The following is a 27,648-nucleotide window of genomic DNA, read 5'->3' on the forward strand; positions in this document are numbered from 1 at the left end:
ACATTAAAATGCAAGTTCATACAATGATGTTATTCCAGCATCTCTTCACCCATTTATTCAGCCTGTTCAAATCTCACTATACCCATACACGTGTTTGCACCTCACCTAGGAACCGCTGGAATGTGTGGAGTCAATGAAAGCAGCACAGTTCAAGTTACCTGTTTGCCAGCTGTCCATTTAAAGTCACTAGGTACTCACAGACAATCTGCCTAATTTATACAGTTTTTCCTCTTTGTAGGTCAATGATGGACAAAAGACAACCACATGCGATTTTTTTTTTTTTAATAAAGATAAAATTACAAAAAAGGTAAAATCAGCTCAGGAAAGGCAAATTACTTTAATAGATCAGTTTAGACATTTAACATAATAACTCACATCCATTTTTAAATACTATTACATAAAGCATGGTGAAGAAAGGAATTTCTGCCTCATAATTAGAAAACTCACAATACAACTTGCCAAAAAACAGACCAAAGCCATTTGAAAATAAATACAGTCCATGCCCAATAGTACAAAATGAAATCAGCAGTCTCTCTCCATACGAAAACTTTTCTCCTTTTAGGTATTCTCAGACTCTAGTATTATGTTCTGCAACTGATGAGAGGCTATCTTTTGTTCAAGGGTTGCTGAGCTGTTCTGATTTTGCTCTGTACAAAGGCAAAAAAAAGTATTGTTTTATTTTTTTAATTAACCAATTTAGAAATGCAATTTTGAATTACTAGTCATGATTCTAAAATATTTAGTATTATGAGGAACTGAAAGTGATCTCCACAGTACTGAAAAATATTATACAGTACTGACTTAACACATACTCTGCAAAAAAAATCATTATTAGTTAATTAGTGCTTACCCTTTGGCGTCTGTCTTTTCACCACTGCTGTCCTTGGCTTTATCCTCCTCCTTAACATCTGAAAAATCACAAGATTTTAAATATACCAAAAGACACAAGAAAGCCTTAAAATACTTAGGAAGTAAAGAGAATGACCAAGTTTATTATTTTGTATGTATTTCTAGAGGAAAATGGCTTTTATAAGAAGTCACTAGTTACATATTAAAGTATAGTGCTAAATGCACCCATCCAAAGGAGAGGTCTGGGCACAATACCAAGTGATTCATAATGCCTCAAGGCAAGGTCTCTCTTGACTGGCCATAATGATGGCATGCAGTAATGAGACCAGGAGTTCCCCTGAGCTCAAGATGTATCCAGTTCTTAGAAATATCAGGAGTCCTTGGAATTACACTGTCCCCAGAAGCCTATCTAGTTTCTGTTTCAAAGAAAACTAGCTGGCTCACCCCACAAAAACAAACAGGAACAAATATTTTGCCCAATGTTTATTTTTTCATCTCTATTTTCATTAAGTCATACAAATCTTTGGCTCTAAGACTTCAACTTGTGGGGAAGAAACAATAACCCTTGCCTGAAAATATTGTACTCGTCTGAATAGCTGTATCTTGAAACTGATTAATTTAAAATAGATTATTTAAAAATTATGGAAAAGAATATATAATCTCAACAGCGAATTAACTGTTACCAGATAAAACATCTCTCTTCTGGCAGGACTGACATTTGCAGTTCTAAAATATAGGATAAAACCACACCGCAGTCCTACCTGCTTTTTTGTCCTCAGTCTCTTTTTTGTCTTCTTCTATTCTGGCTTTCTTTGCTCCTTTCTTATGATCTGCAACATTTCGTCGTCCACCTTCCCCTTCATCTTCAGAATCTGAAAATTCTTCATCACAGGCTATGCGCTTATCAGATGCTCGAACTAGGATTCAGATTTATGACATTAATTAATTAAAAAGTCCAACTACAACAGGCCTAATAAAAAAGAACTATCAAATTAAGAAAGAGTAGTAATATACTGTAATCACTTAATGCTGATAAACTAAATTACAGTTAAAGCCATTTACTTTTCAAGATACCCTGGGACTTGCATAATAACTTCCAAAAAATAGCTTTGCAGAAACACAGGGGGAGAGTGGGAATACTTTATCCATGTATCAAATAAAACTTCAAATACTGAAAACTAAATCACAGGAGAAAAGAAAATTATTTCAACAGTTCAGCAAATGGATGGTGCACTAATAAGAGATTATAGAATTATTCTAATCTCAATCAAAAAAGACTAAAGGTAGCAGGAAATTCTTGGCTATAGTTCAAGAACAACTCAAAGTTCATGGAAGGGTTATGGTAATAAAGTCAAGGGTAGTGTCGCAAATATGGAAAATCTTTGTCTCACAACAAAGAAAATAAAAAGCTTTTTTTTTCCCCTTGAAACACTGTATCTCATGTCACCTCAAAGGGAAACATAGTTTCTGTCTTTTGGTAGTCACAAAAAAAGTAAGTACTGTTTCTTTAGTTAAAATTCACGAAGTCTTCTGAAGTATCTACTATAGATTTGAAATAGCCATGCTGTTCTGTAACACAGGGCTCTTCCAGCACTTTATTAGCCTCTTTAAGAGGTTCAAATGTGCACGTGGATGCCACCTTAAAAACATCAAAAGTGTCAGACCAGAGGCAAAATTTTTTATTCAGGAAACCAAAGTGCCAGTCTTCCAATACTGCAAACTACTACAACTTAGGTTCTGAGCAATTAAATCCAAAACAACTATCGACATGTTCTATCATGAAGAGATATTTCATACTAGAAATGCGTTTGTCTGGATCTTCTCCATCCTCATCTCCACTGTCTTCATGAACAGCATCTTCAGGAATGGCCTGCATCTGTACACCAGGTGCATGAGGTAACATGCGCAAGTTCTCAAATAAGCGTTGCCTGCAAGGAACAGACAAGAAAAGTTTTACTACACAGAAGTAGCATTTCCTTGGATTTCTATGAAGGTCTGAACTCTGCATTCAAAGTTAACCTGGCTTTGCTTTAGAGTCAGTTTCATTTTTCAATTAAAAAAAATTAGCATGCCAAGTTCAGGAAGTTTTCCATCCCTATGAGATCATTAGTATCCACAGTGTACTTGAACATCATTTTCTTTGTACTTTACAAATACTTTGTACTTTACAAATACTTATTTCAATCAACTTCAATTGTTAATTCCCCACAATTCAGCACAAGTACTGCTCATGTGGGCTAAACTGGTGTCAGTACTACTCTGTTTATAATAAGCTATAGTATGAAGTTGGATAAATACACTATTCTATAGTTTCTTAGAAAGAAAGTCAGACACTTAAAAGCATGAAGACTTCCCAGCTGGGAGCAGCGATGACAAAATTAATTCACCTGGATATGTTTCCTTATTGGCTTTTTTAGGAAGAACAGAGACAAGTTCTGTCCTGTCTAAACAGCCTGATATGACAGACTATATACTCCAAAGCACCATGTGCCAGAAAAGAGGATATTTGGCTTCTTCTGGGACTCAAAACTATCATTCTGAAGTGCAAGTAGAAAGGCAGGCTTGGGAAGCATCAAATATCAGCATTTGCAACAACTATCTTAGCATCCTTCTGCACAATTTGAAGGCCTAAAGGGCAATTGATGCTTTTGTGGAATCTTTAGAGCCTCTGCTTCTGTTTAAATCCTGTGACCTGGCAAAGTAGTTTTGCCATGCATGGGCACTCCCTAGAGCCAGGTGTCTGAAAGCACACAATGAACTGAAGGAGAATTCTCCAAAAGGATGGGTCATTGATCTTGTAGGTACTAGTATAAAAATGTGAGACTGTGTGTTTTCTATTGACAGAGAGCAATCTCTGCCTGGGATTGTAGCGGCAAGTTTTGCAGCCTCCTTGTACCACAAAGCTCAACAATATATACCATACAGCAAGCAGCCTGGCAGATCACCAGCTGGAGAACTACATTACTGCTGAGAAATGCTGTACAATTATATTAGGGCTTTTTCTCCCACCACACATTATAAACTCCTTTCATTTGATTGTGACTGATATAGTTGTGCTACGAACACCCATCACAGTCTATATAACAATCACTTAAAAATTACTATTTTAACAGCTTTGGTGAATTTGGCAATTTGACAGTTTTAAAGGTTATAGCAGTATTGGCAAAATTAAACATGCAATTTCACATCTTTTTCCAGCTATTTTCAGTAACCAAAAGAATTTGTACCGTTAACAGCCTGTTAGAAATCAGGGCAGAGGTGGCAGTTTATTCTTTTAAACCCAGAGCAAGGACAAACCATGGTAAGCCAAGAGTACTTCAGGCTAACCAATTGCATCCTACCAGTTCAGCACAGGATTGATTTTATGTATGCATTACTTCACTCCTGAAGTAAAATATTTGTTTGCAATGAAAATGTCAAGATGAGAGGAGGAATAAACTAAGTATCAAAAGTGGCACAGCCTAAAAACACACAACCACCATAGCTTATCAATGAGCACTGATCAAACCCTGTGGATTTGTCAAGTCACAGCCACTCAATTGCCTGCACATGCATCACTGTCTTTCCAGAGTCTTGGATGTTTGAGCTCACTTATGAATTTTTATTTTTGCAGCTGACAGCTACAAAGAATAACATTCTCAGTCCATGTTTACACATGGAGCTGAGTATAAAAATCCTAATCATCGTGGCACACCAGCTTCTTTCCTGGCAGGATAAACTTTCTACAAAATAAGAATGGGAATCTAAGTAAAACAGTTATCTTTTCAAATGATGGAAAAAGGAGAATTCCAAGCTGGGTCATAAATTTTCATATTTATAGTCATAAGACCTCATAAGCATGCAATCTGTTGGAGGAAGAGACTTCCAAAAAACCCCCAGCAGAAATGAAAAATGTGTCAAATCTATTCTAGTACTTATTTTTAGTGAACAGTGAAAGGTATACAGTTTTTCAAAACTGCCTAACAGTTAAATCTCTGGAGAAACATGATCCACATTACCTATTTGATAAATAAGATAATCATTACTTACTTGATCTTCTCCATATATTCTGGTGTATTCTGATTAGTCATATTTGAAGGACTAATATGAAGCTTGAAGTCTGGTCCAAAATACTCGAAGTAGTCATTGTATGGCAACTCTATAAACCAAACAGCAAGACAACTTTGTTACCCAAAAAAGATTTTAAATGCAACAGTAGATTTGACAGGATTTTACTTAGAGAACCATAAAACCCTAAGCATTTAACAAGCAATACTTATTATCTGGACTCCTCAGTGATTTTCCTCTAAATTATTCAATAAATAAACTTAAATTTGCTGGCAAAATACAAAGAGAAAGATCTACTGCAATTACACACTTAAGAACTCAATAACAAATTTGAAAAAATAATTAAAAACTATACTTCTGCAGGAAAAAGATTAATTGATGATTTCTTGTAGGTGTTTTCAAAGTTAGTCCAGTTTGAAATGCTTAAGTGAGCCATTCAAAATATTCCTTCAGGACAAGCTTTAATACTTGTTATTAGGCTGAAAATCACAGCTAGTTCAATATCCTTGCTAAGTGCTGGACATTGGTTCAGTGGTGCTGACTGGTTCAATCTGTCTGTTTTCCTCCTTACCCCACTTTTTTCATTTTCACACAAAAAGGTCCCCTGACTAGAACACTGAACCACCAAAATGAAGTTGATGAAGACTACATAGCCAGGACAACAGCTATTTTACAGTGTTGTATTTTGCAGTATTTTGTATTGAATATGACAGTATCTTTCCAGATAAAGTAAGAGAAATAAAAAAAAAAAAAAATCCATAGAACCTTTAGGAAATAAAGACACTGAAATCCATTTTTAATTGTGCCCTCTGTCTTTCTTAATTTATGATTATTACTGGATAAGTGATCTTGGTTAGGTAAATAGAAAGCAGACAGGAAGACTAAGTTGCTATTGCAACATTTAGAAATGCACTGTTATTTCTCAGAACAGATTATAGATGACAGGGACCCAAAAAGTAGAGAGGAATGTTAAAAAAACCAAAAAGCTTCATCTATATACACACACACACACATATATATATATATATATGCAATCCATTGAAAGGGGGATGCTAATTAAAAAAAAAAAAAAAGTCCCAAAATAAGGAATTGCTACTGTCCCTTCAAAAGCTTTGGCTGCCAAAGAATACATTTTGACATGAAAAATGGAAAACATGTATCTTGAAAGGTACATTCCAAACAGTCTTTTCTCACTGACAGCAGCATTCTGCTGAAGTCAGATAGAAACACTGAATCCACCAAGAGATACATGAATAGCAAAAGGTTCTCAGCAAAAGTTGCGGTCAACAGCAAACTGCCCATGACTCATTTGCCATAAATCAGTCCAAACAGCAATTTTATAGAAATGGCATTCCAAAAGCATATCCAGGAGCATATTTGGCCAGAAGTAAAAAGAGTTCAGGATCTTCAGGGATCTGTCTCAGAGAAATTACTTCAGTATTCAACTATTCTAAAGCAGTCTACAGTTATTTTATGTGGTTTTAAATTTCAAGATAGCTTGTATAGCCAAAATTAAGTGAAATGGAAGAGTGGAAGTCAATATACTTTCACAGCTACTTTTGTCAGATAAAATGAAGTAACAGTATTTTTGCTATGTAAAGCAGACAGTTGCACAGTCAACAATTTCTTATGTACACCATGTCTGTGTTGTTCAACTTACAGGTTGACACCAGTACAATCAAAATGCAGTATATATTCTTTCATAATGATGATATTCATATTAGAAATACTTAAAAGTAAGGTTCCATAAGTTTTATATTTTGAATTTACAAAAAGTGATTCAGTCATTTAAAGCTTTTGCTAAGGCATAAAAAAGCCCTAAATACTTACATTTATTTAGTGCATAGGATACTGTAAAAGTATTGGCTAAATCCTAGCAATAATTTTCTACCTAGTTTATTCTAAACTGATGCATTAAGCTACATATACAAATATCTGCTGTTTACTTAAAATCTCCCATGATTATTTATTAATTAAATATTAATTTGAATATTAATATATACCATTAGGAATTTCACAATCTAAGGCAACAGCAGTTTCATATGTCCAGCATCGAGCCACATTACGAATTGTGTAGCCTCCTCCTCCTAACATCAGCAATGGCAAGTTAAAAGTCTTTACAACTTCCACACATTTAGCATGACCTGTAAAACAAAAAGAGAGTTGACTATATATGCAAAATATCTATTAAACAGAAAAATATATAACAAACTATTTAATCAGACATATGCAGTCACACTTAACAAGCGAGAACTGGATTGATTCAAACAGAGCTGTCTCCCCCTAGAGCTAAGCACAGCCTCACAAGAAGTCAAGACCTACAGATTAGAAATGTACAAAACACAATGGACATCATCTTCCCCAGTCTTCAGAGACTTTGCATGATGGTCTATTGCTATTGTTCTGAAACGATCTTTAAGTGTTTCATCTTTCCATAACTGATGTTATACACAGTGACAAATTTAGGGACAATTTCTCAGTCAAATGAAATGGGGGAAGAAGGGAAAACAAAATCAGTACTTGGTCCTTTCTACTTCAAAATTTGAACCTGTATTAGAGGTTGCTAAGTCTTGCTTACAGAGTGAACTGGTGCCAAGACAGTACACACTCCAGGGAGATACAGCATACTGAAAGACATCTGTAGGAGGCAGCAGCTCTCTTGCTTTCCAAGATATGCAAGATGGAAAAAAATCTGAGCTGTATGGGCAACTGAAGTAGCTTTGCCACCTGGTGCAAATCAAGAAAAGAACCCTGAAACACTGCAGACCCAACAGATACTATACTTAATTTTGTTGCCTACAAAACTCTAATTGTCGCATTAAAAATGCCCCACAAAACCAAGAAAGCCCATGATTTAAACAGGCTGGACTGAGCTTAGCAAAAGTTTGCTAAAAATTTTATATTTTATAATTAAAATAAATAGTATAATAATAATAATAATAATAATAATAATAACAGCAACAACAGTAAGGCTACTTGCTAAATAACATCCCAATTTAGAGAATTACAATTGCAGATAGCAACTTAGGTAATACTAAAATAAATTAATTCTATAAGAATTAATTGAAATTATGGTTAACATATGGCTCAGTATAACAAACACCACTATAAATTTAATAATGCAGTAAAGTATTGTCATTTCAGTAATATCAATTTTACACCCAACAAGGTGTTTGTTGTTTAGCATCTGTAGTCCTACTAAGTTGACTACTAACTAGTTTTATTTGCCCATCATTGTAAGTGTTGCAGATGCCTGTGGTCCTGTCATTCCAGGACGCTGTTTTAAAGCTACAGAAAGCCTGTACATAGAAGAAAGGGAATCACTTGAGTGGCTAGGAAGCATATGGAAAACCAAGCTTCTTAACTTTTTTAGATGGACAGAAAGAAAGAGGCAACTTCTGGGTTTCTTTTGGCCATCCCTGTATAGCAAAGAAAGAAGTGATTAATCATAGTATTGAACAAAATATTTGCGACTCCAGTCCTCATCATGCAAGTGTCTTGAAAAACAGCATGAAGGGTAGAGGTTTCTAATAAGTAAAAAGTTACACAAACAGACACATCTCTGTTTACCTTTAACAGTAAGATTAAAGCATCCCAGTCTGTCCCCAGACAGTGAATCTGCTCCACACTGCAATACCACAGCACTGGGCTGGTACATCTCCATTACTTTAGATATAATCTATAATCAATATAAAACAGTAAGTCATTAAGTGACATAATAAAAATACAAAACTAGTAGTTTTCAGAGAGCTTAAAAACAAAAAACAAAGCACTCACTGGTTTGAATATCTGTCCATATGATTCATCATCTATACCATCCCTCATTGGAAAGTTGACAGCGTAGTATTTGCCTTTTCCAGCACCAATGTCCTACAAGCAAAGATGACAAATGCTTTAATATTAACAAAGAAATACATAGAATGGTGTCATGAAAAAAGTCTACACAGGTCTGCTGTGCTATTCTGTACATTATACATATCTGTGACGGATAAGAGGCAGAATTTACTTGATTCCTGTTCTCCCATAAAATCATTTTAGAGTGTAAGAATTGGACACCAAGATTAAAATAGTACCCTCAATTTTTTAATTCAAAGATTTAAGACAAAAAGACAAATCATAACCAATCAGTTTAATCTGGTAATAATAGCTAAGCAAACAAAAGTATGAAAACCAAGAAGAGCAAGGTCCATGTTTTCAATGCTGTATAGAAGATTTGGACTTGAATAGGTTTTTAAAACGTTATTGCCCTAAACATAGGATGACGAAGTAGCTGCAGCAAAAGGGAGAGAAGAAAAATCCAATAGGGGCCACTTATAGAAGTGCTCTGGAAGAAACGGAAACTTCCTAAATGAACAAAAAAAAAAAAAAAAAAAAGAACAAACTTGCAAATTATTCTCAGGTGTCAAGACAGGAACAGTAGTAGTGTCTAGCTTATCAGCTTTCCTAGACAACCTATGTATTAAGAGAAAAGGTTTATTGCAAAAAAAAAAAAAATTAAAAAAAAATAAGTGAATACACCCTGAATCCAACCACTCCTATTTTGATGATCACCTTAAAAGCTAAAGATCTCTGCTTGACACACATTCTCATTTCTTCCATATATTTCATCACCAACACAGATAGAAAGCAATGCAGAGCAGTCAAGTGGAGCAGACAGTGAGAATTAACATGTTCAGGCTGGCTGTAAACTATTATCAAACAGCAGTTCTGCAGAAATAACCTAGAAAAACTACAGGTCATGTGTAGCGTAACGCAGCAACACAAATACTAAACTTCTCAACACTACCTATTGAAAGTCATTGACTTTTCCCTATTCCTGAACAAAGCCTCCTTAGCAGGGAATGTATCAAGAATGTGCCACTTCCAGTAACCAGCCTTTACTGGGGGTTGAGGGGGAATGGACAGAGATGAGGAGGGGGACAAGTGGCCCAGTGAAGCACAGACACAATGTTAACAGTTGACTTTTTTTAGCCACAGCACATTATTAACATTTCGTAGTATTGCAAGAGGAGTGACAATAAAGACCCCTGCTGAACTCGATTCTTGGTGATTTGAAGTACAAGTTACCCAGAATTTCCCAGAGTGAATAATCTAGACTTTCACATGCTGAATTTTCTGAGGTGATCACAGAATGGCCAGAATTGGAAGAAGGGACCTGTGGAGATCATCTAGTCCAACACCCTGATAAAGCAGATTGCACAGGATCATATTCAGGTGGGCATTCAGTATATGCAGAGGAGATGTGACAACCTCACTGGACGACAAGAGTGCTCTTGTCACCCTCAAAGTAGTTTTTCCTCATATTCAGATGGAAATTCTCGTGTTTCAGTTTGTGTCCATTGTCCCTTATTCACCAGATCCCATTCTTTTGACACCCACCCTTGAGATATTTGTAAGTATTGATGAGGTCCACACTCAGTGTCTTTTCTTCAGGATAAACAGGGCCAACTTCTTTAACCTTTCCTCTTAAGAGAGATGCTCCTGTTGCCTCATCATATTTGTTGTCCTCCACTGGACTCATTCCAGGAATTCCATGTCTCTCTTATACTGGGGAGCCCAGAACTGGACACAGCACTCCAGATTTGGCTTTACCAGGGCTGAGCAGAGAGGCAGGATCACTTCCCTAAACCTACTGGCTGTGCTCTTCCTAATGCACCCCAGGATACCATTGGCCTTCTTGGCCACAAGGACACAGCTGGCTCATGGTTAACTTGTCCACCTGGAGCCCTAGGTCCTTCTCAAAGAGCTGCTTTCCAGCAAGTCAACACCTAACCTATAATGGTTCATGAGGTCATCCCTCCCCTTGTCTTGCTTTACAGATTAAAAAAAAACAAAAATAATTAAATTGATCTTATCCTAAAACACAGCAAAGTCAAATGTTCACACAATTTCCATCTAAACAGAGTAATTATTTGAGCTACTCAATGGACCTTTGTTGTAACTGATTCCTGCATTACTTTTAAAACCTAAAGAAACAATATAGCATTCTGGTAGCCTCCTATTTACCAACAGATCAAACTGCCTCACAGAACCTGGGCCACTGTGGAGAGCTATGGTATCAACTGATCTATCTGTGTGTATAAACAGAAAAATTTGTGCTATCATCTAAGATACGCAGAAGGTCAAATAACTTACTGAGGACATTGGAAGTTTAGAGTGAACAATACATTCAGTAGAAAATGGATGAAAGCTGCTGAACTAGAAAACCTCAGATTCATCTACTCTGACAGAGCTGCAATCACATATTATCATTTGACATATGATTTGTACCTGCATCAAATAAATGTAACCTAATCAGAAAACTAGAACAACTAACTAAAGAATTACAGAAACAAGCTGTAAAACAGCCCATTGGAAAAAACCAAAGAGATTTGGCTGGCAAAGTTGATAAAAATAACCATCAATGGCAGATCAAGTTAGGCAGAAGGAAGCTACACAATATTGGCCTCCAGAAGCAACACTGACTTTTCAGAGAATTAGCTGTCTTTTCAGTTCAATTAGCTTTGCAATCTCTGGAGAAAGGAAAAATCCCTATGGAGATGCAATAATTGCAATAAAGCCTGCTAAAGCCTGCATGCAGCTCAGAAAAAAAGTTGCTATGCCTGAGATACTGTTTTTCACTGACACTGCTGAAAAAATAAATCCCAAAACCCATAAAATATTCTTCCATTTATTTCAACTATGCAACTATGCTATCTTTTAATTCTTTGTTCTGGGCGTGGTGAGGTGAAGAGTCCACAAACTTCCCTGTCAACGGGAAGTGCTACTTCTAAAAAGCCAAGATTTGTCATGATAAACATCCTGGTCTGAGTTGCTGTAGTTTGAAACACCACTACCACCTTGTGGCCAGTCAAGTTAAACCACACGGATAAAAACTAATCTGATTTCATCCTACATCAATTTAGAACACAGTTTAACAGAATCTAACCATAACAACATTCAGCTACAACAACCACATTGAACTGAATGCTTTGCACACCACTGCTCAACTTTCACTCACTCCTGTGCCTTCTGGGTATCATCAACGGGCTGGGAAACACTTTTCAGGAGTATTAGCTGAAACACAAATATTTGTATCTCATGAATCAGTTTAAATATATTAGGAAAACAGTCAATTCTTTCCCAGCACAGCATCTTTGTAGGTCAACTTGTTAGAAGTGTTTACATTTTTTAAAAAAGTTTCTAACTGTATGCACAAACTAATGTGTAAAGTTGCTAACACCAGAGGAATGTCATATTCCAGGAGTGTCTATGATAAAAGAGGTTTAATTTACGAGTTTGAAGCTAGGAATATTAATCCTAATACTTATAATACTCTTTCAAGTTGTGAAGTGGAACAAGTTCCTGTTCTAACAGAAAAGTGTCTAACATGAGCAATGACTAACTTAAAATATGAAGGGCCAGGAAAATTGGTTTCCTGTCTTAGCTTTGCCAGAGATTCTACACCAACTTGAATGATAATTCTTAATGGGCAAATGCTCCCTCTCTCAGGCTAGCTATAATGGTCAGTACATAATTCCATATGGGCATGCTAAAGTTCTTAGGCAGTGAGCATCATGAGAACTCAAGATACACTTCATGACATAAGAAACATTCCAAAAATGAGTAAACTGTATTACTAGGCAAATAGAACATAGTAAATTCAGATGTAACTTAAGCTTTGTGACTATTAAAGGGTGATCTGTAAACAGGTAATTTTCACTGTAGCTGCAGAATCGAAATGTACAGATAATCATAAATATACCACACTGTCTTCTTAGAGACATCTCCAAAATCTGTGTGAATTAAACTAATTATATTTGAAAAAATATTTCAGCTGATTTATCCAGAAGTGAAGGTGTTAATTTCATGTAGAAGTGAATATCTTAGTTCCCTACTATCCTGTATTATTTTTCATAATATTCCTCAATATAAATAATATATCACCCTAGGCTAACATTTTTTCGGAAAATTTACTGCTGTATACCATTACCGGACATAGTTATTTTAGCCAAGTGCAAAAAAAATATCTACAAGGAGGACAGTAAGAGGGAATTTATCGCCTAATGAAATTTCATGTTCAACCTTACCCTCAGGTCCCCTGTGCCTGGAAAATATTCACCATACTTATGGAATGATACTGTCATGACACGATCTGTGGTATAAAATGCTTCTTCAACACCATCACCATGATGGATATCAATATCAATATACAACACTCTTTGGTGATACCTAGAAAGAACATATAAGAAATCATCATTATCTCTTATATTTATAACATACTGAGAGCAAACAAGAAAAACACTAACAAAAAAAAAAAAAAAAACAACCAGGCACAAAAATCCAAGACTATGATCACTGTGATGATTTTGGTTGATGTGACCATACGCTCTTAGAATTCTCAGTACAGTTTGAACATTAATAAGTTTATCTTCACCAAAATAAGGAATTTATTTAGTATTTACCGCAAATTGTCTCACTCAGTAGAAGCTATACCTCATGCTTCTGCTGACATCGCTTTGTTGTTCACATCTGCTGAATTCACCCCTTTCATCAACCCCAAAGCCTTTCTTTCTGCCTTCTCAGTAATTACCAAAACAGTCTGTGTTCCATAAACTCGCAAAAAAAATACTTATTTTCCACTGACTTTTCTTCTTCACCTCTCCAGCTTGTAAAGAAAGGCACATTCTTATTTTCAAGTGTATTGCACTTTAATTTGCATAAATTTATTACACTACTGTTTAATATTTTCTTAAATACTGCAAATTTCAGAACAGTTTGAGATATATAAAGAAATCAGTGATTTATTTGAAGCCTTGGAGCACTAGAAACAGTAAGTATCCCTTAAATTTTATGTTTTCCAGTAAAGAACAAAGTATGCCATCAGAAGATGCATTTTCATCGTGCTTTGCACAGTACCGAGAGTGTGAGCATCCATAATTTCAGGGACAGTTTCCCACGGCTACACAACCTATAATTATTCACAAGATTCCTTCCTTAACATGCACATTTTGCTAAGACATCCAAGATTGGACCACAGAAAATCATATCTCATAGACTGCAGAGACTATTCTTAATGTCTTTAGAAACATTTTACATCTCTAGATTTCCAGATTACAGCTACTTCCCTTATTCCTCACCAGCAAAATCACCTGTCCCACTCACAAGAATCAAATACCTAAAATATTTTTTCCAATAAATGGGATTTATGTGTTATTAGTAGGGATACACTCCTCTGAAGCAGTAAAAGCAAACTCAGGTCTTGAAATTTTAGTGAAGCATTACTGTTTGAAATCAGTTATATGATTACTTTTCATTACACCTCATTTCTTATTATGCAGTCATTGCAGCACAGCTGTTACTTCATTATTTATTAAAACTAGCCACATTACTTCATGTAATAATCCAAGGAAGCTCAGTGCATGATCTTTCCTGAATATTCCTGTTTGATTCAGTAACAAATCAAATTACAGGAAACAAGAAGACATATTGTGAAACCAAATGGGTGTAAGATTATGTGTACAAATGACTGCCCTAAGGGATCAGGACAGTGATCCATCTAGTCCAGTATTCTGTGCCCAGGCATAGAAAAGGGAGACTTTACAGAAATATTTGCAGAAAGCAAGCAAGCCTTTCCACTTTCTGAAGTCTGCTACTCTAGTCCTTCCCCACCATCTAGAATTACAGCATATAGTGTTTTACAGGGTGCATTATTGCTTGGATTTATCTCCCATTAGTTATCTTTTCAGTCTGCCTGTATTTTATTTTGAATAGCTCTCTGAAGCCAAACCAGGCAGAGCTTGGAGCTTTCTTAATTGAAAATGTAAAAGTTCAACATGGGCTATGAAAACTCACTCAAATAAAAACTACAATCCATATCTTCAAACATTTAAATACCTAAATTTAACACTTTCTATAATTTTAACTTGTGACTATCACAAACTTACTTCAGTAACTCAAGGATGGCAAGCACAATATCATTGACATAACAGAAACCAGATGCCTCCGATTTCTTGGCATGGTGAAGTCCCCCAGCCCAATTGACAGCCATGTCTGTTTGTTGTCTGTTCAATTTTACTGCCCCAGCTGTAAAAAGACACACAGAAGAATGAAAGCAAATGGAGTCAGAAATTTCTGATTGTCTTTAAATTTGCTACATGAAATCATATTTTATTTTTAAATAAGTTGATTTAGAACAAATCTCTTACTGATACTGAGATATTTGATACATCTCATATTTTACAGTCTGTAACTGATATTATTATTTTTCATTATATTAAAACCCCCTTATATTTACTTCATTTTTAGATATACAATCAAAATTTTAAGTTGCTGATATCAACCTAGTAAAGCTATAAAATAGTTGGCAAACAGCCTATACTCACCAACAGAGCCTCCAGTTGACAGCTGACAAAACTCAAACAGGCCATCAAATACAGGACAATCTTCTCCAACATTAACTGTATAAGAAATGTAGTATTTTTAAAAAACACCATTCCAACAGCACAGATATACACATGGATAACACAGATGCATAATTCATTCAGCATTTTAATTACTTAGCCACCATCTCATTCATCAGGCTAATTTAAACACTGAAAACAATGCAGAGTCCTAATAGCATAACTTCAAGCTAAGAATTTTTTCTTTTCTTTTTAAATTCTTTTTAGTTTCTATTGGAAGATTTGTCTCCTTGTGTAAAGAAGAAGTTCAATCATTTTTAGATTTTTGAAGAAATTATGATTAACATAGGTCATGTTAAAAATGTACAATTACGTACAAAAATAATTTGCTGACAATAAGGCATCATAAAGAGGTTACAATACTGCCTTTAAAATTTATATAATAGCTGTCAAACTGCATTCCTAACAGTACTTGGAGCTTATTCCTATAATTAAAGGAATAAATTAATAATAGAAAGGGTGTGAACAATGAATGATGTACAATTTTTACTATCTCCCTCCAAGAGGAATGAGCAAGTTCTTTTTCTGACTTAAACACATTTTCACACGTTGATTTTACTCCTCTCATATTCTAAAAGCCATTTTAAGCAAGATTTCAAGGTACTTTAACAAACTTCACAATCTGCACATCAAACCTTAGTATTAGTAGCAGTATTTCACATCTAGAATACACCCTGTGAAAGGAGAGGCAAAAATCCTTACATATGCTTAAAGAATATTTTTTGTCAAGATAACTGCTTTTTATGGAGAATGTAGCTAAAGGCAGGCACATGCTACTTACTCTTGTTACAATATTTCTCTAACCTCTGTACTGGTGGATACTGAGCTTCAAACAATGCTGACCATAAAAGCATGTACACATAGACTTAGCCTGATGTTGGCACTTACATCTCTGCATTTGCTTGCTGTACTCAGACATATTGTCAGGTCTTATTGATCGGAGAAATTTGATGTATTCATCACTATGGTACTTGGTCATTTCCTCAGCAGTTGCTTTGTGGGGTCGCTGATAACAAGAACAAGTTAAAGAAACAAATCAGAGTGCTCTGCAAAATCAGCTGTGTTAAAACAGACAACTTAAAATAAGTCTCATCTACTTTGAAGGGAAAATGGTGAAAGGAAAATGACAGTAGTGGTGTTTTACATAAAGCAAGGGCTACTCTGTTGTGATATACAACAGCATTAAATACTGCTTCACTTCTAAACAAAAGAGCTCTGAATACACTATTTACGTATTCTCTGTTTTCACTTCCACCTCTCTCAACTTGTGTGACAGTACTTGCAGCCCTTTAAAAATAACTTAAAATGCTTCAGTGGACATCATGTTGCCTATACTTACATAAATTTCCATTTTTCTGTATAAGCCATAGTTTAGCAGCAAGTTGTGAGTCATTCGGATTCTGTGAGGTTTCATTGGATGTCCTTGTCCATAGTAATAGTTTCCAATATCACCTGCCAATAATACACAAAAGAATAGCTATTCATATTACAAAACAAGTTTCATTGCCCCTTAATCATTCTCAGAAGATAAGTAAACAGATATGATTCCAGAAAACAAACAAACCCCACAAATGGAATACTGTCTACTTCAAAAAGAACACAAGGGAAAAAAACCTGCTATATGTCAGAAATAGAGGGGGAAAAAGAAGCCAAATCTAACACTTTGACTACAAGCAGACAGTAGTGGGAGAGAAAAAATATATATAAGACATGGTTTCAAATCAAGAGTGAAGTTCTGGCCCAACAGTGGGCTAGAACTGAACAATAAAATGGGAAACAGAACTGGAATCAAGAGGAGAGGAGACACTACTGATGACATAGCCACATAGTATCAGAGGCCCTAGTAAAACCTATCATTTTGTATGAGCTGATTTTCTGATACCATCCTCAGCCTGTTCTTAACTACTAACCCTGTTACACTCAGAAGTTAGCTCCAGATCCATTGTGGCAACCACATGCACAAACATTCCCCAGACACCCGCTGCTGGAGATCCACAGTAGTTTAACAAGAACTTTATAATCCAGATTAGCCTCTGTTACATTGGAGACCAACTAGGCACACAATTAAGGTAACAAATTTGACACTCATTTCCAAGAAAGGAATAGCTGCTATCATGGGCTAGGAGCAAGTTTTCTTCTGAGCTCAGGTATTGTTAGAACATACACGACCCCACTTTGAGCACTGACATTCTCAACACATGAACCATTTTAAACAGAACTGTTTCTGGAAACATAAACAAGTTTATAGATTAAGTCTAGTTGTCAATGGCTTTCAGATGGAGATTTCTAAAACACCTCTTCACAATGGCACCTCTTTTCTTTTTGACCCAATTTCCCGATAGGATTACTGAACTTTACCTTCTTGAACTTTTTACTTTTCTTTCACATCCTTCAACATGCTCTGCCTTGTCCACTGGGAACAAAAGAAACACTATTTTCACAATGTCATATTATTTTGTAAATTTTATCAGTCAGAGGTAAGCAGCACTACTACAAAACAGCTTTAGTTTCACCTCTTCAACATGAGCTTCATGGAGGAAGGGTAAATGTCAGCTTGCAGTAGCATCACCAGCTACCAAGAAAAACAAGTATTACAGTAAGATTAAAAGTTTCAAAGCATTCTAAAATCCTTCAAGCTTTCAGTTTTCAAAGAGACAAGGAGAGTAAGAACACTCAAGAAAACAGATATAACCTAATGTACCATAGGAAGAAGATGTAGAAAAACTACTCTTCAATACCTAGCTCTTAGCCATCCCATAACAACAGAAATACCAAGTTTCAACATTAAGAACTTTGAAGAGTTTGGACCTTCTAACTTGGGTACTGAAGGGGAAAAATAGCACTTTTTGTCAGTTACTTATTGCAAGCCTATAGGTTTGGTCATATGCAGGTCAAGAGCAAAAGTATTAAGAGTATAAATAAACTCCTTCCTTCCAACAAAAACTCTTTCAAGAACTTTACAAAATAATACCTTATATATTTGATGTTTAGGAAAAAATCTATCACAGTTCTTTGAAACTAATGCCTAGAAGATGAAAACCAACCATTTACTAGCTCTACTTTACGTTTTGAAGTTAGTTAAGTCCCAGATTTTAAAAAAAACTTCAGGCTAGTAAGAGCTTTAAATTTTGAGATTTTTAGGAAAATAATGATTGTAAATAATATGATATTATTGAGGAAACTTCATTACAAATGCATCTGTGGCTTAAAAATGGTTTTTTTTTAAGAGATCATTTCAATTTTAACTACTTCAGCCTCTATAGTTATCACTGACATTTTATTCAGAATGCTGATGAATGGGGAAGCATACAATTAAAAATTATTTTAGATCTTATATATGATGTAATTGTATTATTTTCCCCATATGAAATAGAGAAAAAATAAAATTTAAAAATTTCCCAAATGCACTTGCAACATATCCCTACAATTAGTAAACTAAACAAATTTTAGCTTATGTTTAATCTATATACCATACACTGCAGCATACAGTTATATAAATAAATCAACAACACTTTTTAGCTTTTATTTTTTTTTACCCAAAAAGAGAATTTTAAAATAATTGGCACATTGGTTGATTTAATGGGAGTTTATTTGTCAAACAGAAGATCTGCAGGTCAGTGTCTGGCAGAAGAATACTGATCCTTCTCTATCAGAGGCCAGCAGTAGTGACTAACAATAGATATCAATATAATACACTTTAGCAACAGGCAATACAATAACATTTATATTTCTCAGGTCTTAGTATCACTAAAAAAAAAAGGTTTTGGCATTAGCCTCATAAAAACAAATTCCTAAAGCATATGGACAAAAAGCCTATCAACTATCAAGGGATTAGTGTGGCCTGTGTAGACAGGGGTGAGGAAGGAAAAAAAGAAAGATCCTCTTTCTTCATTAGTACCTTGATTTTCAACCAACATCATGAAGGGGACCCATCATGGAGATGACATACCGCGATGAAGGTAAAGTTGCCAAAAGTCTCTCCTCCTTTACCTAGTGAAGAAGGTGGTGCACTTCCTGGTACAAACACTTCATCTACTGATCCTGAAGTTTATGTATCTCTTTTTTATATGTCACAGCCTTACTAGAGCACTTTGGGAAGAAAAGCAAAGTGTACCAAGAGCTAATATGTGTGAGGATGGGACACCTCACTCACTGATGGAGCTAAAAAGCTCTGCACAAACCTCTGCCCGACTGAATAAAACTGTATATAAAACTCTGTATATATGAGGCCAAGCTCACAAGATTATTACTGCAGATACCATGAATACTTCATTTTATACTTACTAATATAGAGGTAAATTCTTACTAATATAGAAGTAAAAATCATACAGAAAAGTTATGAGCACAGTATTTCACTTACCAGTGTGGGAACACATGGAAAGCACAAAAAAAGAATGTAACTGAATGAGGAAGAGAAGGGAAAAAATGCAAAGTAGTATGTGTAAAAAGTTTTCAAATCTATTAATCTTTCACAGCAAGGCTTCAAAAACTGAAATTTACTGTTTTATATCAGTAAAAATGCCAGCTAAATGGCTCCCATTGAGAAGTAACAGCATATATTCTCTGAAAAGTTGAGTCCTTAATTAAGAAGAGACAAACCAAGCGCCCATTTAATGCTACAGAAGTTTACCGCTCCACACTGTTTGCTATGTGATACAGAAGACCTACCTGACAATTGTTACATACACTGTCATGTTTTTGGTCCAAATAAATAAATAAATAAATAAATATTCTTCTCAATTCATGCAAGCTACATGCCAAAATAATGAGAACTATCAAATAAAAACAAACCTATGATTCCTTTGATGAGCATAAGTTTTAGACACCCACTTCTCTATCCAGGACTTTAGCAAGGCCTACAGAAAATATTCTAACACATAGAAAATACAAGAAGCTACAAGCCCGAAAAGAATTTTAATTCTGCCCAAAACAACACAACTAACCAAAGCCATGTCCCCAAAAAAGTATTAGTTTCTCCAGTTACTATGACATACAGAAAAATAACACCATTAAACTTACCCATTACAAAGCAGTCTGAAGTAAGAGACAGGAGATGACATCTACACTCGTTTATTAATACTTTGTAACTTGTATGTTAGATTACTTTATAACTTTTAACTGATAAACTGTTGTGTACCTGGATCACATCCCTGCTTATTTTAGGTATAGTTACCATGAAATGATGAGGTATTTCAGAACTATACTATGTAAAGAAACCTAATTGCCACAATGGAAATCACATGGAAAAAACATATCTAAAGAGCAGCAGTTACACTGAATTTACTTCAGCGATACAAAGGGGTGAACTCATGTAAAGCTGAATGTAAAATAAAAGATCATCAGTGCCTGATGAGACCAACAAACAGCTATTCAAACAGGCCTAAAATTACAGCACTAGTTTCTGAAGGATTGGGCATTTTGTTCTGGTTTAAAAGTTAAGTAGACAGCAGAAGAGTAGCAAAGATCTGACTTTTGAGCCCTGAGCAGAGGCTGGACACCATCACCATGTTTGGAAGGCACTGCACAAAGTACTGATGAATTTCCAGAAAACACTCCAGTTTAAGTTAATTTTATTTGCAGATGTAAGCTTTAACTAGAAGTACTACTCAAAAAATGCCCAACTATAGCAACACACTGCCCTACTAAAACAGGTTTAGTCTCGTCTCTATGGGTGGAACCAACAAACTCTGATGCAGATCTCTCAAATTTTTCATGAAGGTAGAGCCTTTTGAACACCCACGCTAAATTATGCACAAGAACCAATCTAAACAATACTGCTAGTGCACTGGTATGGAATAAATACACAAACTCACAGTAACCACACCAGTTGCTGCACGATTCTCTAGAGCTGTGCTGGTCTGTGCAGGAGCACAGAGCTGGAAAGACCATCTGGGGCCTGTTCTCACTACTGTGGGCAACTGTACAACACCTTGAAAAAGCTAAACTACCTGAGCCACAATGCTGCAAAACCATGACAACAACCTGAAGACACATGGTAAGAGACTAAACTAAAAGCTATGATAGCCTTCCACATCTAGCATGGTTCTAAGCAGTGTGAGGACCACAGTTTGCTAAGCTGTATCAAGACTAGAAACATTTCTGAAATATATTTTAAGTAAAATCATGAAAGTACTTTAATTCATATTTTAATTAGTTTTCCCCATAGTATACTGGCTTAAATTTAATCAAAATTCCTGACCTGAGCATGATCACAAGGAATGAAAATTCTGCAAACTGGATGTGGTTGACTTTCTATTACAAGCAAACTCAAGATAATGAAATCAAGCTTTGTCTACTCAAAGTTTATTGGTTCCAAGTACAGTATTAAAGCTATTAAAACTATTGATTTAGAAAAAAAAAAAAAAACCTTAACGACAATACACTCTGAGGAAGTGACAGGCTAATTTAAAAAATCAGCCTTAAATGATAATCACACCAAGTTTCACAAAATGCAGGGGGAAGTTTATTGCATCTCAGAAGATACGCATATATGCTTCTGGAACTTTTCAAGACGTTTTAGTCTGTAACTTTTAAGAAACAGAGTAAAAGTATGTGTGTAGAGCCAATTATGACCCCAAAAAAGAGGCAATTCACTTCAGACATGACTTTCCTTTAGAGATATACCACTACCTCAGTATTTTTTTTGTTTTGGGTTATTTAAGGCTGCAAACATCCCCTTCACTGTGATTCAATGGCTTTGCTGGTACAATAGTTAGCATTATTCAGAATTGCCAGATGAACCACACAGTAGCATAAGGATATCTATTTTAGATATTAATTCTAAAATTTCTTCTAGCTACTCTATTTCCAAAAGGCATGTAAAATAATTGTTAGATTTGGCAACACAAATAAATGAGACAACAAAATTATTCCAAAACAGTTTCTGGCACATAGAAAATATTTATTTTAAGGCACAACAGATACTATTTTCTCTACATTATTAACTATATTTATGCTAGTCTACAGATGAGCTGCAACTGTTTAAAGTCACCATTAACCTGCCACCTCCAAACTTGCTCCTCTTCCAGTTTCTCCCGACTCTTGGCAAGTACAGCTTTTTTGGCTGTAAAGGGAATCTAATGCTAGCATCGAGTACCAAATCCAGTAATCACAGAAAAACAATACATCAACACCTAGTGAACTACAGCTACCTGATTTTATCAAAAAAAAAAAAAAAAAAAAGGAAAAAAAAAGGAAACTGATTAAAAAAAGGCAAATATTTTCAGAGAGAAAACTTCTAAACTATCACTGTTGTCTTTCTTTCAACAAGGCGAAAAGTGATTCCTCTTCGCTAGGAAAAGTAAGATCCTAGCCTCAACAAAAGTATCCCTAACAGGGGCCTCCTTTCCCCTTTAGGCTGAACAAAGAACCACTGCTAGCAACAAAGAGAAGGGGGCGGCAACCACCAATCTGCCTCCTTTAGTGTGGTTAAAAAAAAAGCCAAGACAGGCCCCACAAGATCTTCCATTTCCAAAGAATAGCAGGTTTGCTACAGCAACACAACCTTTGATATCTTGAGTGGGTTTAGCCATTCATCTTCACTTCCAAAATGGTGAAAACACCAAAGGTCTACGGCTGAACATCCTCAACCTCTGTTTCCTGACTACTACCAAGACCAGTCTTAGACGCAGCCATACAAGATTGTTAGAATACAGAAAATTTAATCAAATCTCTTAACTAATCTGTCAGTCCAGCTCACGTCCCAGTACAAAAAGGGCTAAATAAATTAAAACTCAAGAAAACGAGACGTTCTTGCTGCTGCGGCCAGAGAAAACCGCAAACAAGTTGCTGAAAATATCTCAAACCAAGCACTTTTTCGCCATGACTGACAACGCAGATCGCAAGCCCCTGTGTCCCCGCTACACCAGTGTGCAAACTCAGAGGGCCTACACGCAACTCAAATTCCACTATTATTAAACACCCACGCACGCAACTTTCCGCGTTTGCGGGAAGGGAGGCTCGCGGGAGCCAGACCTCTGCTCTGATCCGTGTTCGGTTTGGGGGATGGGGAAGGAGGGGGCAGAGTGCCCCTGTCCCTCCGTACCCCAGACCTCGGTACGGAAGCCCGAGGCAAGGAAAGGCCTCAGCTCAACAATCACCAGGTGCCAGAGCTACACATGGCCTGGACTTTCTTTGCAGGGGAGGAGCCAGACACAGCAGCAGCTTCAACACCTCCCTGCTCAGCGGATGGAGGGGAGTGTCTCAACTTTTCTTCTTTTTTTTTTCGGGAGAGGGGGTGGAGGGGAGGGGGGGGGGACACGACGCGCGGGCGGGTAGTGGTGAGTATTTTGGGGCGAAACAATGGCCACAGTACCTACCACCGGGCCTGGCAGATAAGGGAGCTCCCCGACCCGCACCTCGCCCGACTCCACCACCCCCGGCCCCGTCGCCCCACGGGGCTCAGGAGAGCCGACGGCGGGAGCGGTGGCGCAGGTGGAGGCAGCGAGGACCCCCGCCCGCCACGGGGCCGAGCCGGGCCGGGCCGGGCCGGGCGTGGGGTGGTGGGGGAGGGCCTCGTCCCGCGGGACAGGGGCGGCCGTGCCGGCGGGGACCAGGAACACAGCCCGCCCCGGGCGGCCATTAGAGGGGCGCCCCCCCAGCTCTCGCACGCGCGTTCCCGCGCCGGCCCTGCTCACCGTCGTAATAATAGCAGACTTTCTTCTTGCCGCCGCCCTGACTGTACGCCATAGGGCTGCCGCGCCGGGGCCGTGGGCAGGGAGCAGGAAGCCGAGGAGAGCGCGGAGCCGGCTCGGAGGGTGGGAAGGAGGGGGCGGGAGAGCGGGAACTCACGACGCCGGGACCGCCAGCAGCGGGAGCGGGCCGGACTCTCGGCAGCGGGAGGGGCAGCTAGCGGGACGCGCCCAATTCGCCGCCGATAGAGGGAGGAGAGGGAAAGAAAGAAGAGGAGAGGACATACGCGAGCGGCCGGGGACTCCCGCCTGCTTCTCCGTGATAGATTCTCTTACTTGTACACAAAAGTCAGGGAAGAAGCTAGTGAGGATTCTTCGTAAATGAATTCTTGGAGAGAACTATTTTCTAGACCACCCCAATGGCGCGTAGTGGTACGATCCGCCGCGGGTGTCGGGGCTGTATCCCCGCCCCTCAGCGGAGCTGTGTGGCGCATGCGCGGAGTCTCCCTCAGCGGCTGCGGCGGGAGTGGGAACGCGGAGCCTCGCGCTCGGGGCCGCAGCGGGCCCGGGGCCGCGGCGAAGCCTCTCAGCCGCCCCCAGCACCGGCCGGGGCCGCGGGGTGCCTCGTCCCCAACCGCGCAGCGCTTTCCGCCGCGCTGGGGCCCGAACCTCATCCTCGACGGGGCGGCTGCAGATGCTCGGCCGGCTGGGTTGTCATGTCTTGTCCCCTCCCCAACTGAAAGAGTCTACTCTTTTCCACAGCAAAGCTGGTTTCTGTTTTGTTTGGGTTTTTTCGAGTACTCCTGTCTGTCAGTACTCTGCCCTAGTGGCAAGTGTTGCACCTCAGCATTCCTGTTCTAGAGGAAGTTCAAAGCATGCTTCACGGTAACACATAGCAATTCTCCCCAAAAATCAAGGCATGCCACACAAGAAGTATTTAACATCTGAATCATTTTTCTTCGAGATCTATCAGCCGTTTTCTCTCCTTGCCTCAGCTAAGGTAGCAGAAACTCAGGAAAGAGAAACATGGTGGCATTCATGCTTAGCCAGCTTGCTTGTATTTCTATTTATACAGGGGTTCACTCTTGTGAGGCCTGGTAAGCTGAGTCTGGGGATACACATCACTTACACTAAAGTTTACTGTTTCTTCAGCTGACCCCAAAGGCCTGTACTTAGGGACTTGCACTCATCCAAGTTTTGACCAAGGTTTGTTGATTTGCTGGAGTCTCTAAGAGTACCTAAAACCCCTGGTTATTGCCACATGTACTTCTCTATTTGATAACAAGGCAACAAGTATAACCTATGTCACACAAAAAAACCAATACATGCTTGAACAGAGGTTTGGTCTTTGTTCCCAGGATTAGGTTGCTTTTGCTCCTAGAAGTACCTCAAAGGAGTCTGGGTCCTTTTAACTGATAAAAAAAATCATTTAATATTATTAGAGACAGACAACTGTAAAATAAGTTTGTTAAGCACGTGCATGCATAAACACCCTGAGCATAATCCTGGATTTCCCCCCCACCCTTCACCTTTTAACAAAAGGATACTATATTATGATGTAGTCAGGTGGTATAACATTTTTAAACAGTTTTTTTCATATTCCATTTGGAAATTTGATTGAAATTGATTTCTATACCTCATAATACAGCTGATGTTTGTTTCTTGGTGCAAAGGGCAGCAAAATATCTGCATAAGACTATAAGATGCACAATATTATCTATTTACTGATAAATTCCTTTTATCTCAGCCTTCTGAGTGCTGCCACTACTTGAACAGACTTAGATTGGACTCTAGAAGCTCCATTATTTTGTATTGGCTAACTACTGCATTATATGCTTCTTTGACCACTAAAATTCAATGTGTTTATGAAACTACTCAACATTTTGTAGTTGCCTGATAAATTTTTCTATCAAAACAGTACAAAAACATATCAGCTGTCTCAATAACAGGAATAGTTTTACTGCACCACATTGGGAATTCAATAAAAACAGTGATGTATTGTTAAAGTTCTTGGGACTTCATGTGAAGAAAAAAGTTCATCATTTCAATTAGTTTCAAATGGATACTCAACCTCATATACAAATAACTTACTTTGGTTTAAATGGGCTAAATCAAAAGAGGCTATGTTGCTTTCTGGGCAAAAATGACTATTCATGGTCTTCTAACATCTGAATTTAGGCAAGTGCAGCTCTTATTTAGAGAAACTCCTTGAATACCAACTCATACCTGAATTGAGAAAGTGTCAATAAGCATATAAAGTTATCCTATAGTCAAAGGGGTAAGAATTCATTCACTGAATTCACAGTAACTCAGTATGACAGTAAGGACACTATTACATTTAAAGGTCAGTAAAGCTTAAATATCAAGTTTCATGGGTTGCGTAAACGAGGGTGATTTCCTAGACCAGTCTCACGTCTAGAAATGCAGGTTTTGCAGATGTCTTCAAAGCTGCTTGTTAAGGGAACAGCATGCTACACAAAAGCTAATGATATAGAAGAAACTCGAGCATCACTGGCCAGGGTAAACAGGCATGAACACCAGCCAGCTGAGGCCCAGGCCCCTTGGAAAATGGAATAGACCATATAACAAAGTATCACTGGCAAACGCTGCTAACTTTTACTATGTTGCAACATGCAGACACTTTATAACATAATGATGATATTTTTTATACCTTCCTGTAACTGCTTGTTTCTGTAACTGGGTGAATGCTAGCTTTATTTCATCCTTTCCTTGAATCATTATATTACCGTTAGCTTGTTCTTTCACACTGAATTTATGTTATGCCTTAGTAGATTTTTTGGGGGGAAGGGACATACAAAACAGCAATAAGGATCTTTTAAACAGAAGAGTAACTTCCATCTTCAACATATACATGCAACATTGCAATAGAAAGTATTATTGTTTCTTACATATTTATCCTAAATCACATCTACTGTAAAAACTCACTAAATGATGAAGCAAATAATGAACAAGAAACCTCTATAGGTAAAAGTTTATCCCTTTACTGTTATTATCAAAAACCAATCTATAATTCTCAAATCCCTTCAGTCTCCCTACCCCCACTCCCCTAAAGATATTTTTAAATCAGAGCTTAAATGGAGGATCTAGAGCACCTATTTTTTCTCTTAACTGCTGTTATAGGAAAGCAGCATTACTTTGCACACCATGAAATGAACATTTCACCTTCTTTCTCTCTCCTTGCATAATCTACAAGCAGAACAATACAGCTAGAAAGCTTGTCATCACCTAGCTTATTTCTTATCCAAACTATTAAAGCCCATGCACACATAGACACCTTAATTCTCTTTAACAGAACTCAATAACTAAAGAAATTAACAGGAAAAAATATTAAAAAGAAAATTGCACCAAATCCAAAAATGAAATCTGTAACAAAGAAAAAAGAACCCCCAAACAACCAACCAAAATAAAAGTCAACCAAAAAGCACTTAAGAAGCAACATAGCTTCTCTTTAAAAAGCAAAGAAAATTGTTCACCTAAGAATTGATGAATCTCTGCATTAGCAAAGGCCAGAAAGGGTCTTTAAGATCACCTCATTCCAGACCATACACTCAAAAAGGAAAAAAAAAATCCAAACTAACTTAATTTAGAGAAACATACAAAGTATATTCACAAACTCAGCTCCTCATATAAGTGTTATATCTTATACCATTAAGCACAAC

The 27,648-nt window shown here is 37.3% G+C and overlaps 1 protein-coding gene across 3 annotated transcripts; it reads right to left on the reverse strand.

Annotated features, from left to right (window-relative positions):
• Positions 1-318: 318 nt before the first annotated feature.
• HDAC2 (histone deacetylase 2) lies at positions 319-27,648 on the reverse strand. 3 transcript variants are annotated; one of them, XM_068184286.1, is made up of 14 exons: positions 27,463-27,648; positions 16,678-16,790; positions 16,227-16,344; positions 15,261-15,335; positions 14,823-14,961; positions 12,966-13,107; positions 8,674-8,766; positions 8,467-8,575; positions 6,900-7,040; positions 4,879-4,987; positions 2,647-2,777; positions 1,611-1,766; positions 851-908; positions 319-647 (listed from the first exon to the last, which is right to left on the reverse strand). In XM_068184286.1, exons 2-14 carry the CDS (start codon positions 16,750-16,752, stop codon positions 617-619), a joined length of 1,377 nt encoding a protein of 458 aa, XP_068040387.1. In that variant the 5' UTR covers positions 16,753-16,790; positions 27,463-27,648; the 3' UTR covers positions 319-616. The 3 variants fall into 3 exon arrangements, with proteins under 3 accessions (XP_068040387.1, XP_068040385.1, XP_068040386.1); XM_068184284.1 differs by lacking the exon at positions 27,463-27,648 and adding an exon at positions 23,975-24,170; XM_068184285.1 differs by lacking the exon at positions 27,463-27,648 and adding an exon at positions 17,697-17,721.

This window comes from Anomalospiza imberbis, chromosome 3, assembly GCF_031753505.1.
Source record: "Anomalospiza imberbis isolate Cuckoo-Finch-1a 21T00152 chromosome 3, ASM3175350v1, whole genome shotgun sequence".
NCBI classification, from domain to species: Eukaryota; Metazoa; Chordata; class Aves; order Passeriformes; family Viduidae; genus Anomalospiza; species Anomalospiza imberbis.

Excerpts from the sequence above, each read along its gene's own strand:
- HDAC2 (XM_068184284.1), bottom strand. The coding sequence starts at position 24,026 with ATGGCGTACAGTCAGGGCGGCGGCAAGAAGAAAGTCTGCTATTATTAC. Across the intron at positions 14,962-15,260 it reads GTCAACTGGAGGCTCTGTTG|CTGGGGCAGTAAAATTGAAC; the intron begins GTGAGTATAGGC and ends GTCTTTTTACAG. Across the intron at positions 1,767-2,646 it reads TCCAGACAAACGCATTTCTA|TTCGAGCATCTGATAAGCGC; the intron begins GTATGAAATATC and ends TCTGAATCCTAG.